This window comes from Chroicocephalus ridibundus, chromosome 8 (assembly GCF_963924245.1).
Source record: "Chroicocephalus ridibundus chromosome 8, bChrRid1.1, whole genome shotgun sequence".
NCBI classification, from domain to species: domain Eukaryota; kingdom Metazoa; phylum Chordata; class Aves; order Charadriiformes; family Laridae; genus Chroicocephalus; species Chroicocephalus ridibundus.
This window is the reverse complement of record NC_086291.1, coordinates 19,213,015-19,228,785: the sequence shown is the minus strand read 5'-3', so window position 1 is coordinate 19,228,785 and position 15,771 is coordinate 19,213,015. Positions and strand designations below refer to the sequence as shown.

Sequence of the window (15,771 nt, the reverse complement as noted above, 5' to 3'; positions counted from 1 at the left end):
AGCTATCTCAGGGTCTATCCTATGTTTCTGCCTATAAGTCAAGTTTTGGGAATTGAAAAGTTGGAGGGATTGAGGTTCTACTGGTTTGAATTTATCCGAGTAGTTGTTCCTTGCAAAAAAATTTTGTGTAGATGGCACCTGTGTATGGTTGCTGTATGAGGAAAAAAGCTCAGAAGAGGAATGCTACCTAATATGCTTCTAATATGTCTCTGTAAATTTATCTGAATATAAGCAGGGCAAACAGTGGAGATGTGGTGGAAACCCCTCCTAAAATTCTTTTATCACTCTCAGAATGGCAGCTAGCACAGGTGGAAGTAATTTCTGCAATCAGAGGCAAAAATAAATGTTACTTAGTCCATTTAAAAATGCTGAGTTTAACTCCTGCTTTAAAAGGACAGAGTAAAAGTGCAAAATGATCATTTCCTGTAACTGTTGCCCTTAATGGGTTTTTTCAGTCTCTGTATCAGCCAGTACATTCTAGTTAATGCTTAAGGTTTCAGTAACTTCTGTATTTATAGATGCATGCTCTAGGGAGGAGGAGCATGGAGATTTAGGTAATTCTTGGACATAGTAATTGTAGTACATTCAGTGTGATCATGCTGCTCTTTTAAAATATTTTTGTTGCCATGTCCTCACTCCAAATGAACACTTTCATTAGAACTTCTTGTAGGGAGAGTTTCTGGGAACTACCCTTCCATCTACCAACTAGCTATTTATAGAAACTTCTCAGGGCTAAGTCAGCTCAGAACTTTTTTTTGGAATTGCATACAATCTCACAAGGACAAACTTCTCAGATCTTTGAAAAATTCCCTTAATAGATAAAATCTGACTTAGTTACCAAAGACTGATTTCTTTTGAAAATAGTTTAAAAGTTGTGTACTTCCTTAACACTGTTGCTATTTCAATTGCATATTTGATACAGAACTTCAAAGTTTAATTTGATTACATGACACTAGATCAAAACCAGATTCTTTAACCATATAGTTCAGTGATCAAAAAGTCATGACCTCCCATTGATCGCTTTATTGGTTTCCTGTTCTGATTCACTGGAAACCTTCTGGTCTGAACACTTGTTGCTAGTTTTAGTCTTTGTCACGTTTACAATACAGCAGACTCATCTATGGCAAAACTGATATACAACATACATTTAACATCATATTTCCTTTTGGCTCAAGTGCTCTTTAACTGATAATGTTGAAAAGACACTTTTTATAAAAACTTAGGTCAGGAAATGTAACAATAAATTCAGAGCAATGTGAAATAAATAGCAGGACAGCTATTTCATAGATTTCATCCATACAAAGCAGAGGTAATTTTCTTTAGGAAACTATTTTATAATTTATATTCTTTAGAAATACTGTTTTACAGGAACAATTGAACTTGCACTGTTCTAGAATCATTAACTCTTATCAGGGTTTGTTGATGATTGTGCAGGTTTCCTGTTATAGTCATGCTAAAACTCAGTCCCAAATAAATGGCCAAACATCCTCAGGTGGATTCCAGACAGTCTTGAGTATGCTGCAGTGCAGCTTGGCTCTTCCTACAGGGACTGGCTAACAACTTCATTTCAAAGGTCATTGCTAGACCCTAGAAACCAGTATTTTGTTTATCTGACTGAAACTTCTGCTGGGTGAAAACTTTTAGATGAGGAAATGAATTTCCACATTTAAAGGATATCAAAGACAAAACTGTATCTTAGGGGGGGAAAAAAAGCCTCCATGATAAATGAAATGTTTAATAGTGATTTATTAACTACTAAGCAAAGGAAGCAATTTTGCAAACAGATCTTGAAATGCTCTCGGTGCATGTTATTTGTAAGCATGATCAAGACATTTCCTGCTTTCTTAAGTCACAGTACCAGCAATTTCAGTTTGCTTGACTTTGCTTAACTAGTGAAATTTGTTAAATTAGACTCCGATTAGTATCTTGAGTGCTACCTTACAAACATCACTTTTGGGGGTGGGAGGTAAGGCAAAAGCAAAGACAAGTCATAAAGCTATGTAATGGTGATTCCAATCTGCTAAACTACAAATTCATGTTAAGCCCCCACCCTGAACACTTCAGGCTAACTTTAATATTTGTAGTTTAGGCGAACTACAAGGGAGAAAAAGTAATATTTTTTTTCAATGTTAGTGTTGTAGTAAAACTTCTCTAAAATAGTTTTCCAGAGTGTTTTAATGCACTCTTCACAGAATCACAGAAAGTATTCGCTTTCTTCCTTATGTCCATGAGTCTTCAACACCCTATTAGAATGTGTTAAACAACTTGATTTCAACAAAATGTAGCTAATTTTTCTGAGATTTTTTTTTTAAATTTTGACACAAAATTAGATCTTGGGGAAAGGAAAGCAGTAAAGAGCACTTCCTGTTTGAGAATGTAATGGTCTATTTTATCAATTTCAAAATTAGTTAGATATTAAGCTGAAGCAGAACACCTTTAGGAAATCTGAGAAAACTCAAAGTTGTTCTGGAAGAGTTTTAATCTTAATATTTTAAATTAAAAAGAAAAAAAAAAACAACTGCATGGAATCAATAAATGAAGATGTAACCTATTTCCTGAAGGATACCTCTGGTTGAAGATATTTTCCATGTCTGCCTCATGGTGAAAGGAAAAGATGATTAATTGTTTCCTTTCTTTTTTTTTTTTTTTACATATTCCTTGCATACCTTCATAGGTCTACAAAAGGTATTCTAATTCAGTTTTTAAATCCCTAGAGGTAGATAGGGCATTGGAGAATCCAAAATGGCTTCAGTAAAAGATGTGGGGGTGGCCATCTATGCAGCTTTTCATATGGATTTCAGAGACGAGAAGCCCATACAGTCCCTCTTAGCTGTTATCTTTCAAACAGTGAGTCCGTGGTATTAGGGGCCTCTTCCTCAGAAGGCACAACAGTGACTGGGTAATGGGAGCAAGCAGAGTAAACGTGAATTCCTGGATTCAGTATCTGTTTGGTCTGGCTGGTTTAGGCTTCTTGAATCATCAGTAATTTCCAAGAATGACCCTTGTCTGGCATTGCTCATGGTGGTTATTTACAAGTTCATGATCCTAATTATGGCTGCATTTATAGCTATGGCTTTAAAAAAAGAACTTTAATGTTAACTGAAGTGAAATGGGAAATTCACTGACACTGTAAAAAAAAAGCCACAACTTTGAGCTTTGTCCTAATACAGTTACAATGATAACACACTTCTAATTTAGCATATTTTTAAATTTGTTAGAGAATGTGTCGCTGTTTTGAAACAAAGAACATTGTTGTATTATGTGCAATATGTGGTGTTGACTTATTTTACACATGATCTTGAGAGCTATACAAGTTGTGAGGAAGCTCTCAAAAGACTATCCTCTGCATATGATCCACATGTTTGGGTAAAAACTGTCTCATGCTTGCGGAAAATTAAGAATATCTTTAAAGTTGGTTTGGTTTTGCATTAAACTTTTTCCTTATTGCAGGATCTATTAAACCATACTTAAGCTTTTTTAAATCTCAGACTTTTCAAAGATGAATAAGCAATGGCTTTCATTAAAATGCTCTGATACAGTTCTGTCACAATGCATGCCTAGCAGTCTCTTTCATATAAGGAAGCTGATTCTATTGGGGAAGTCTAGAAACCCTATTTGCATTGTAGCTCTACAGTCATTACACTTGCGAAGAATTGTTTTAGATGATGGATTGCTAATATTAGTTTCTGCAACTATTCGTTTAGCTCATGTCTGCATTTGTGCAGTGTTCATGCTGTGATGGTTTCAGTATGAGTGTGGCTCACTGTGGAAGTATAACTGTATATTTAAAAATGGGCTTCAGAGAGCTTCAGATATTTAAGGAGTTGCTTGTGTTCATGGAATTGAAAAAGTAGCACAAAAAGGCCTCCAGCCCTAATGTTGTTCGCTCTTTTTGTGTGCATATGCAGAAATGCTTCTGCATTGCAGTACCTACTGGACATAGTATTTGTCTGGGCTGATATTTGTCTCCCAAATGACAATGTATTTTTCCATGAATTCAGTCTGAGATGCTGCAGCTGCTTTATTTTATGAGATAAGGACTTTTCCAAAAGAAGTTACTGGTAGTTTTCTTAAAGAAGTGGTAGTGTATGCCTTAAACTGGAGTGATCTCATCACAGTGGGAAAGGGTCAGCAGTAAGTAGCAGTCAGATGTTAAGTATTATAAGGGATCCCATTAGATGCTGTGGACCATTAATCCTAGAAAATTTTAAGAACTCAAATTAAATTGCTTTTATTCGTGTTAAATGTGATTGTAATTTAATAGATTGTAACTGATATTTTAAATTGGCTTGTAATTAGATTTTTACTTTTAAATCTCTCTTTTTATGTTGCCAAATTGACAATGCTTTTTCTGAATTACAGGAGAGGTATTTGAAAATGCTTATGGCTTGTTTCTCTTCAGCTAAACGTGGTTAGATCATGCTTTCAGCAACATTCTAGTTTTCTTTTGAATCATGTTTGGTTTTTAAGCAGGAAATCCTACTAAGACTTCCTACTGTTACTAAGGTGGAGACAAATAAAGAGGGAACTCTGATTTTTAGATTCCTCTTGCTCTAAGTAAAACCACTAAGAATTCAGTACCTTTATTCTTTAAATAAAATTTTAACATGCTGCCTTCTGCCAAAAACAATTTAATTCACCCAAGGCAGTGGTCATATTTTTACCATATTCTGATCTCACTTACTTATCCTACTGTGGGTAGATTGAATATTTATTGGCAAGCTATGTTAAAACTCTTCTTTACTACTTCATAATCAAGTAAGTTTCAAGAATTAGTTACTGAGGCCTTTTAAAGGGAGCAGAAAGTAACTTTTCAATTTGACTTCTTTCCACCACTGAATTCCTAGCTTTACAAAAACCTCACAGGTTACAACATAAAAATGTCACCCAGAGCTTAAGTAGAACTCTTTCATATATGAAAAAGTCCCACTTGAAAATTTGACGTATGTTCTCTATTTTAAAAAACAAAGGGGCTTAGAAATATAACTTGCTTGCAACAGACTAGCACCTTTGAAATTATTCTATGATTTAACAAGGAAAAACTTTTGAATTGTACTAAAACTTCTAAATTTCTCTTTACTGTCTCTCCTTCATGCCTGGCTTGATGAGGCAGTCAGCATCAGGTAAGAAGGTTTCTTCTGAGGTTCTAGGATCTGATTGTTATCCTTTTTTCAGCTCTACTGAGTTTGTGAAAGTATACTGTTCCCTGCTAAGAGTATGTACAATTAAAGTCTTTTCATATGTTGACCAGTAGGACATACAGTTTGTCTTTAAAATGCTGAACTCTTTAGGCACAAGAAGATATATAAGTGCAAGTATTATTAAGATTCTGTTCTTGATTTGGCTGGGTTTTGAAGGGATAATGATATACATTTTGGTCGCGTAATGTTATTAACCCTTTGAAATGTCCTAAAGATCACGTGAATGTGCAGTAGTGAAAACTGGGTTGAAGCTGCAGTCATCTAGACAATACGACCTGGATTTGAGGCTTAAAAGCAAAACATGTGGGTTTACCAGACCTGTTTTTTTTACAGATGTGATCAGATTGACATTCTTGCGAAACTGAAGCAGTAAGAAACAGCCAAGGTTCATTTGAATGTCACTTGTTGGGGTGACAGAGGTCTAATTCTCTTCACATGATGGAGGGCCAGACGCAAAACTGAGAGGCTTTAACCAATATTGGCTCTTTGTACAAAAGAGAACAGAATTGATGGACGTTGGGATAGAAGTCCATACTCTTCAACATTGCTGCAAGAAAAAGGGCTGTTCTTTTTCCTTCAGGTAGAATGATAAGGATAGAGTAAAACTAGGGTTTGGGGGGAGTTGGTGGTGGTATGGTGTTTGGGTTGGGTTGTTGCCACCCCCACCTTCTCCCCCAAGTCCTTAGTTGGATTTCCCATTATCTTGATATGCTTGGCTACACAAACGACAAGATCTTGGTGTAATGCTTTACTTCCTACTTAAAGCTCTTTTTCTATGTTAAAATAAAACACTGATAGCAAGAATCTCAAGAAATCTCTCTTAAAAAGGTGACAGATGAGCTTCAATGTGAATAAGGTAATTCATCAGTTGCAAAATCTAAGACATATCTACACAATGGCAAACACAGAATTGGTAGTTACAAATCAGGGAAGATATTTGAGTTGCTGCTGAGAGTCCTCTGACATCATTGGCTCAGTGTGCAGCAGCAGCCAAGACAATGTTGGGCATCAGTAGAAAGTATTTTTAAAAGAAAATAAAGGGGTTTATATTGCCACTACAAAACCTCGATGCCGGGCTGGTCTCTGTACCTCAGGATGGATGTAGAGAGTTTAAAAAACGTCTGTAGCGAAGTTAAAGGGCAACTAAAATGATCAGTGATCTTGAGCACTACCTGTTGTGAGAGGCTAAAAAGGCTTGGGACTCTTCTGTTTTAGAGAGAAGGCTGAGGGAGGCATTACGATGTAAGTTTCAGAATCATGACTGGGACCTGCTTTTCACCACTTGTTCCTGCATTACTAGAATTCAGAGGCAATTCCTGAGACAAGTAAGAGTAGGTTAAAACAACAGAATTTCTGGAACTTACTGCCACAGGAAGCTGTGGAGGTGGACAGCAAATAATAAAAAAAAAAATATCAGTCATGGGCAACTGGTCTATAAATGAATGCTGAAACAACTAGGAAGAGATGCACTCTCATATCTGCTATAACAGTTTCTGGACAAGTGAGTGGGGGCTTGGGAATATGAAGGGAATGGATTGCAAAAATTTGTTTATATTTACATACTTTCCCTTAAAAACAAAACAATATGAAAGTGCTGTTGTCACTGTTGGAGACAGACTATTAGGCTGATGGACTATTGCCCTGAGCCAGTAGGACACTTCTTACATTCCCATCTTGAAAAAAGATTATGCTTTTTCTCTAAGAAGTGCAGAGCCTCACTTGCTAGATTGCAAAGTTATGAGAGAGTACAAAACCTTTCATTTTAAGAAACTGTTTTTATTTTAAAGCCTTAAGGTGGTATAGCCACTGGTATCTAATTGCATTGGAGTGCATGCTGTCTATGAGTTGTTCCAAATGCTTTGAGAGGCTTTACAAAGCTTTTCTGCTACAACAGAAATTGCAGATAATTAGGCTCCTTCAGAAATGCTCCTGAACAAATGTTAGAGTGAGGTGCCCCTGAAGCATCTTCAACTCTGAAACTACACAAAACTGAAAATAGTGCGCAGCTCTTCACAACCTATTCTGTTAGGTATTTTTAATTTCTTGAAGGTTAGTTGCTTTCATCAACATTCACATTAAAAAAAAAAATAAGATGCAAACCACGTTCTACCTTCCACTGAAAACCAACTCGTTTTAAGTATTTTCAAGATTAAAGTGACATATTTCTAATTGTAAAATAAAAGTAACATTCTATTGCAGACTAGGTTTTGTGATAAGTTCATGTACTGACACTTAATGTAACAAAAATGTGTTAACTGATACATTTGGGTTCAAATGACAGCATTTACATTCTTAAGTGCAATAATTTTGGCAGGTATGAAGTATTTCAATTTCTCAAACTCAAAATGGCTGCCATAAGAACAGTAATATGCATCCCCCATGCTTTTCAGGCATCTCACTGACTTGTAATCTATCTTTCAGGTTGGAAGGGACCCTGGGAGGCCTCTAGTCCAACTGCCTGCTCAAAACAGGATCGACACTGAATTCAAAGCAGGTTCCTTAGGGCTTTGTCAGTTGGGTCTTAAAGCTCACTGAGGATGGAGAGTCCACAGCCTCTGAATAACCTGTTCTAATTCTTAACTAGCCTTGTAGCAATTACTTTCCCTTCATGTTCAAAGACAACCTTGTGTTTTGTGTTATGATCAGTATCTCTTCTCCCACCATGCATTTCAGTAAAGAACCAGTTAGTTATCTTAAGGCATAAGCTCCTGCCCCTTGACTGTCTTGGTGCCTCCCCACTGAATCTACTCATGAATGTCTTTTACTGAGTGAGGTAGCAAGTGCAGAATAGGACAGATGCAGTCTAACAAGTGCTAATAAGAACTGGTTACCATGATGTACTGGCTATGCCCTTATCAACAAAGCCTTGTATGCTGTTAGCCTTTGTCCCTGCTCAGGGACACTGCTGATCCCTGTTCAGCATCCTGTATGTCGGAACACCCATGTCGTCTTCAGCAGTGTTGTTATCCAGCCTGTAGATCCCCATAATACAAACAAATTTTATGCTACAGTGTTTGTCTGTGCTTCTGGCTGAGATGGCCATTTTTCAAGCAGAGAACTTTTGGAACTATATGACCACAGATAGACTTGTTGCATATATTCTCTACAGTACGTTCATGTTTCTGCCTAGCAGTCTGATTCTCCTTGGATGTGAGAAGTACTTGAGAAAAAGGGCAAGCAAGTGTAAAGCTGCAGGTGAAAAGAAGTATTTCTGGAAGGTCAGAGATTGTGCATCCTTTCATTAGAATAACAAAAGATAACAACACACTGTTTTCCCAGACTCACTTTAGGAATTGGCAAAGGCTGTGTCTCTTCATGATTTTTTTTCACCAGCAGCATTTTCCACAGACTCTCACTTGGTGTTTGGAAAGGCAGCTGCCTAAAACCATGAAGCCATGATTTTGTCATGTTACCTAAATATATTCATCTAAAGGTATCATGTGTTGAAGTCTTCAGGAAAACAGTTGAGGTCATTGGCTTGGCTTTCTGAATGTTCAAAACAACTGACATTGCATATCAGCTTTATAATTTCAGGTGAACCAATGGCTTAATTGTGCAGACCTAAAAGCATATAATTTCTTACTCTAATATAAAATTCGTAGTCACTTGTACAGCGGGGCTTTTTTTCTGTGGTGAGGGTGGAGAGAAATTGTTGGGTTTCGTTTTGTTTTTCTGTGTTTTTATTTTCTTAGTGACTAAAATTGATAGCTGTTTTGGAAACTTCATGTGGCAGCTAATCTGATCGTACTGCAGGATATTTTTAGGGATAATATTTCTAAATAACACAAGAATCTCTGTATCAGGTTTTCTGTATATAAGCTAGTAAACATTATTCCAGATACATGTTACTGTCCAGTACCTAATATTTGACATAAGCTGATTTTGCTTACATCATGAATTATGCTGTACAAGTGTGGAACTCTGTGTTGCTTGCCTTTACACAAGCAAGTTCCTTATGAGACAATTGCAGCCTATATGTACATGAAGAAAATGCAAAAAACTAATACTAGTACATGTAGTTACAAGCAAGGTTTAGATCTACAGCACGTACCCATATTCCTAACAGGGATGTTTTGATACCTGTTAAAAGCTGGAGCTTTTACATGCTGTTAACGTACAATTTGATGGCTTCTAGCATGATTATGACTCTTGTGATCTTTTTTTCAACCCCTTTTTTATTCTCATCTTTTGCACAAGCCCATGGTAAGTACAGATATTCCTGGTTCCCCAAATGGACAGGTAAAATCTTCTATTAGTGTCAGTAGCAAGGACCTACATGCACTTTTTATTTATCAAAGTGAATATTGCATCAGATTTCTGAAACATAAAATAGATTTGTGTAAAGAAGCTCTTCAGGCTTTTTCTTCTTCCTATTTTCCAGGTCTCTGTTACTGTGAAAAGTTGCTTACAAAATAGCACTTCGTGCATCTTCCTTTTTAAGCTTCCAGAGTGACATTAGGAAGTTTCTGTAATGCATTTTTAATGCTTGTTTTGTATCCTTAGGATTTTTTTATCTTAATACTCTTAGACTGTCAAACTGACCCTGAGGTAGTTGCTACTGAAAGCTAACAATTAAATTCCAGAAAAAATAACCTCAGGAATGACTTCCATGAGTTGCAGTTATTTTCACTAAATTAACAGGGGACTTACCAAGCTTCAGAGCTTTAGGTTTTGCTTTTGAATAGCTTGAATCCATGGTTGTAATAATTGTAATACTCCACAGTGCATTTTGAATTTAAATGTTATCATATCTGTCCATGGTCTGACAATGATTTTTGTCATGTTTGATATTCTCTTAAAATTGAAACTACAATCTATTAATGCAATACAAAGAGAAGTTTCTCTTGTATTTCTTGATCTGAAATTTCATTGAGTCTGAACTAGATAATGAAAAGACACCCAATCTTGCAGTATAGACAGAAATAAATATATTTTCTGGGTTTTTTCTTTTTTTTTTTTTCCTGTGGGTGTGTGAAACTGGCAATATTCACTTGGGACCCTGCTCTTTGGGACTGGAGGAGGGCTTTGCTCAAGTGAGAAGTTAGGTGATTAAGGGAAAGAATGGAGCTATAAAAGTAAGATGTGAAGGCCAAAAGTGCTGTCAAAACAAACAGGCCACTAGAAAACTAACTATAAACCATCCTCGTGGGGATATTAAAGATGCAGTAAATAGCCTGGAGGAAGCTGTCATTAGTGATTCTAGGTACCTTGATTATTAAGCCTTAAAACTGAAATGCTCTGGGGATAGAAGGAGAATTTTGAAAAATTCCAAGTGTTATTTAAGATAGTCTTTCAAGGTCTCTGCTTGGGCAGACAGAAGTGAGAAGTCACTTCACTCTGATTCCATCTGAGTTTCAAAGTGATCATCAAATACGCTACTTCTAGATCTAGTATTTAATTTAATAATCCAGTAAGAGTTCAATGAGACACTTCTTGGAAATGTGGTGGCTTTGGTTTTTTGGTTTATTTTTACTTGCTGGACTCTTCAGCTCTGATTAACTGTTAACTTCTGCTTTTTCTAACAGATCAAATGTCTAAAAGGCCAGAGAGACTTCTCAGACCAACCCACTTTTGATGGGATTCACATTGTCAACCATTTCACAGGAGACGATGAATCATTTCATTCTTCTGATGAAGATTTTATAACTAACTCCATACAGGAGAGTGGGGTGAACTTTCATCTACACAGGAGAACTGGTCAGATGGCTTTAGATCACACAGTTGTAGACAGCAGTGACAGTGATACTGAGGAAAGTGCCCTTCAGAGTGGGAATTCAGACAAGATGGTTTCCAAGCAGAGAAGAATGGAATCTTATTCTACTACTGTGTGATTATCACTTTGACTAGCATTGAAGACTTTCATATTTCTTTAAGGGTGAAATTGTCAGATAACTGAAACTGTCCAGCAGTTGGTTTAGGTAACTATTGGATCTGGTCTGGCCTGTGAAAATACATACGTGTACTGTCTATCTGCCTTCTCTCTTTGCCAAATCTTGCTAATGACATACCTTTGCCATAAAACAGGCTGGGAAGAAGCTGATGGATGACAGTTCTGACAGTATTACTGGATGTTCCTTGGTTTAGAAACTGCAAATATATCATTTCTTTGATGCCTAAGAACCATTTTTGCTGTTCACAAGCACAGGAATTATTTTCCTCAAAAGAAATTGCTCTTGTGCAATATTTTATGCTCTGAACAAACATGTATGTTTTACATTGTTATCCGTTTGTGATCAAGATGGACCCTAGTAAACCATCTGATCACGACACATTTTATATATATATATATAAAAAATTATCTTATATTTCTCCATTACTTTTGTTTTTACTAAAGTTATTGGATGCCCACAGAAAGCTTGAGAGAGGAGCCTTTATCTGTACTACTTCATATATGCAAATAATGGTCACTAATGTCATAAAAGTGTTTTTCACCATATTCACTTAAATCTATGTGCGTCTGCTTTTGATGTTGCTAAATAATACCTGGTCTGAATATGTTAATTACAATAATGTTTATTTTGTACATATTTATGTATCTACACCAAGCTGAAAATGTACATTACACCATTTTATATGAGGAATGTAAATGTTGCAATATTACTGTCTCTGGTATTCTAACAGGAAAATGAATTCTGTATATACACACTAGCAATGAATTACTAAATAAAGGCAAAACACTAACTCTACATTAAGTTTCAGCGTAGCTACGCTAACAGGTTCATGTTGGAAATGCTTGTTCAAAACACTATTGACTGAAATCTTTTACCTTCATATATATGTAATGAAAATAAATTTTTCATGATTTAACAAGGTTGCAGCATTTACTGTTTAGTCACTTCTAAGCTACAGTCCTTGGTTACCACACAGTTACTTGCTGGCTCTAGACTACAGTGGTAGTTCAAATAAGGTGAAAAATTATTCATGTCTTGCAGTTAGTTCTAATGAAGGTATAGTCAGTGTAGTAAAAATACATAAGTTGGTTTTTCTTACAGTTTTATCTAGGAAATAAGCTATTGGTCCTGTCACCAAATAGCTGTGATTCACCAAAGCAGTAAGAGATGAGCTAAGCATTCTACTTTCACACTCTTGAAAACTGAGATCCAGTAAGATGGCCCTAGCTTCTTGAACAGAACAAGATATTATTCTACTGTTGTCAGATGAACACTCACTTGCCCTCTCAGACGCATTCTAGTCAAGATTATTCTTAAGGGCAGCTATTATTGCCATCTTAAATAATTAAACAACCTTTAAGACTTCCTTTCTACCAATGTTTGCAACTATTAATAAAGAAAAAAAAAAGCCATGCACAAGTTGGTACTCATAATCAGCACAGGTGTTAACTACCTATCCATGAGAAACAGTGTAGCTGTTTAAAATTGTGAAAGTGTGGAAGCATACTACTGAATGCATCTGCTAGTCCTGTTAGGCATTTCCTTTACTGTTATTTTGAATGTATCCTCAGAAAGAAACAGCACAACTCAGGAGATAACAAATGTTCAAAGAATGATAGGGAAAGTTGCGTGGAAGGAGCATGTTCTGGGCCTCTCAACAGTATCATTTGCACAGGTGCAATCTAATTTAAATCTTAAAGCAGGTGGGTGATAATTGCCAATTTGCTAATTTCTACAGCTCCTAACTTGCTTTTGTATTTCTGCAAAATTTACCCACATCCTACCACTGAATACATAGATCCTAGTATAGCCTGTGGAAATTGCTATCTCTGAGGTAGATGAGCTGCCTGATTTTGATCCCAAAAACCTGATTTTGATGCAAAACCAAATCAGAAGCACTTTTGTTCACTAGAAGTAACAGTTGCCTTTTTCCTCCCAATGAGCACCTGGTAACTTGTGTTTGCACCTGGATAATTGTTGCCCAAGAGGATAGGTGACAAATGTCTTGTTGCCTGTCATCAATACCAGCTGCAAGTCTCTCTTAAAGGTAATGTTCTGTAGTAAGCGGCAGGAGGAAAATTCAGTTGGAGAGCCATAAAAATCCTGTCTGTTTGAACAGTGAAGTGTTATGATTTTGCAATAACTGCCTTACTGTTCAAGTGATAGCAAATGAGATTAGCTGGCAAGGGTTATTTCCTCAACTTTTGTGGGTTTAAAGTATACTAATAGAATAAATACTGATACTGAATAACAGCATAAATAAAAATATTAAGGGAAGACCAAAAGTCCTTATCCAACTAACTGTATCTCTTCTAGTCATGAAGGCGAATCACTGGACATGCTGCAATTTTAGAAGACTTAGTTACGCACAGAATATGCAAGGAAGATCCTGCTTTTTCTGCAACTGTTCTGCCGAAAAAATTACACTAATCTCTTTACTTACGTGTATTATCATTTGAACATGCACTAGAATAATGTCAAATCATCAACAGTATAGATAATATACTTACTAACATGTCAATAAATAAAGCAGACTAATTATGCTACACACTGTGCCTTTGCTTGCATGACCTAACAAATATTGCCCTTCTCTTAGATTTGTTTTACGTGCAGGCTGTCAGAGCTCAATGTGAATGCTAAAAGCATACGGTAAAAAAAGCACGTAAACATGAAAACTTAAAATTCTTGAATGTGGAAGTGCTGCACTGAGAAGACAGGTGAAATTGGGAAGCAGGGTGCCCTTCTATACACAGAGTTTCCGGGTAAATTACACTTTATGTTTGGTAGTGAAAATGGTTCTGCTTTCCCTATCTGCTAATCAAATGTCTTCACTAGCTAGAGAAGCCTCAATTTTTCTTATTTTCTTATTGAAGCCTCAAATTTTCTTCTTTTTCCAGGCTAAGGAAATTAGTATTTTAGGTCCTAATAGCATTTATGACTAGACCTCTTTTTACTTAAGTCCTTTCATTTCACGTATTAGAAATTTTTAACATTTGTGAAAAATCATGAACGTGACCAGTTGGGAAAAAGTACATCTGTGAAGTTAAGAAGCATGTGTTATGTTCACAGCTCAACAACTATTTGTTCATGTTGGTCGTGTTTTTTGGCAAAATGCAGGCCTCACTTACACACACATTCACAAAGTATTTTCCACTGAAATCAGTTTTCAACTGTATGTGAAATTTCCTATATTATTTTAACCAAAATAAATTGCTATGAAAGTGATTAAACGAAGTACCCACATAGGGGGTTGCATAAATTTAACAAAACCACTTTGTATATCTCATACTGTTGAACTTAATCAATACTTGGCCCTTTTGTGGAACTGCAACACAGAAGGAATAGCGTGTTTCTCTAGGGTTTTTAATGTAATCAGTGTTTTATATCAGAGACTGTGCTAGTGACTTAGTGAAACTTGATGCTCATACAACATTTATATTTTAAGCTAGAATGATGTAAAGATATGTTAGCATAAAAATATCTGTATTTTAGAGTCTATGTGCTGCTAATTCCCCTACCTGTAGAGGCTCCAAATAATGTAACTCACTAGGAAAGGCATTAGGCTAGTCATAGGAACTAAAATAAAAAAACAACCTATAAAATAAGGGTTAGTACAACCTAAGTGGAAACTACAGTGTTATATTTAATTATGCACCAGCTACTGACTCTATGTGTATTGAGTGGGAAGAGGAAAGCTGTGTATCAACAAATGGATTTCTGGATTTAATGAAGTTAATTTTTGTTTTGTGAAATACTTTTATCAGTGTAATACATTTTTTGTAATTCTCTGAGGGTTTTGATTGGTTGCTTTGGGGTTTTTTTTTACAAACTAGCTCAAGACATATGAAAAATCAGTGAAATACATTTACGTAGTAGCCCGTAGAACCAGAGATTCTGAATGATGGAATGAAAAGTACATGGTAAATTGACTTTAAAAATAACCTCTATATACAACGAAGTTTCAGCTTCAGAGTGGAGAAAACGTGCTAACGTATGCACGCCTAAACATACGGACATGGATTGACTAAGATACAACTGCTAGATCCAAGATACAACACCTTAACACTCTCCCTTTCCAGGAATAATACTTCATTGCACAATTACGAAAAACAAAAGCAATGTGGCATACTCTTAGGATGTTGCATGACTGAAATTTCTAGCGTCCCACTATGAGAACTAAAATTCCTGTGTCCATTTTGCATAGTCTACATTTTGTAACCCATTGATTCAACTTTCTTCTATTCACAGCAGAGGCAAGGTTCTGGGTCCACTCCTTAGAATCATCATAGAATCATAGGGTTGGAAGGGACCTCTGGAGATCATCTAGTCCAACCCCCCTGCCAGAGCAGGGTCACCTAGAGCAGGTTACACAGGAACACGTCCAGGTGGGTTTTGAATGTCTCTAGAGATGGAGACTCCACCACCTCTCTGGGCAGCCTGTTCCAGTGCTCTGCCACCCTCAGGGTAAAGAAGTTCCTCCTCATGTTTAGGTGGAACTTCCTATGTTCCAGTTTGTGCCCATTGCCTCTTGTCCTGTCCCCGGGCACCACTGAAAAGAGCCTCGCCCCATCGTCCTGACACCCACCCTTTAAGTATTTATAAGCGTTGATAAGGTCACCCCTCAGACGTCTTTTTTCCAGACTGAAGAGACCCAAATCCCTCAGCCTTTCCTCATAAGA

The 15,771-nt window shown here is 36.5% G+C and overlaps 1 protein-coding gene across 7 annotated transcripts in view; it reads left to right on the top strand.

The window, feature by feature from the left end:
• Positions 1-14,767, top strand: part of EVI5 (ecotropic viral integration site 5) — an 84,315-nt gene extending 69,548 nt beyond the window's left edge. For 3 of the 7 annotated variants that reach the window (XM_063344473.1, XM_063344474.1, XM_063344477.1), the window contains one exon: positions 10,727-14,766. In XM_063344473.1, coding sequence (XP_063200543.1) covers positions 10,727-11,032 — 306 coding nt within the window. In that variant the 3' untranslated portion in view covers positions 11,033-14,766. Of the gene's footprint in view, positions 1-5,113 lie in introns of all 7 variants that reach the window. The other 4 variants (XM_063344476.1, XM_063344478.1, XR_010072310.1 and 1 more) reach the window with 3 other exon arrangements.
• The last annotated feature ends 1,004 nt before the right edge of the window (positions 14,768-15,771 follow it).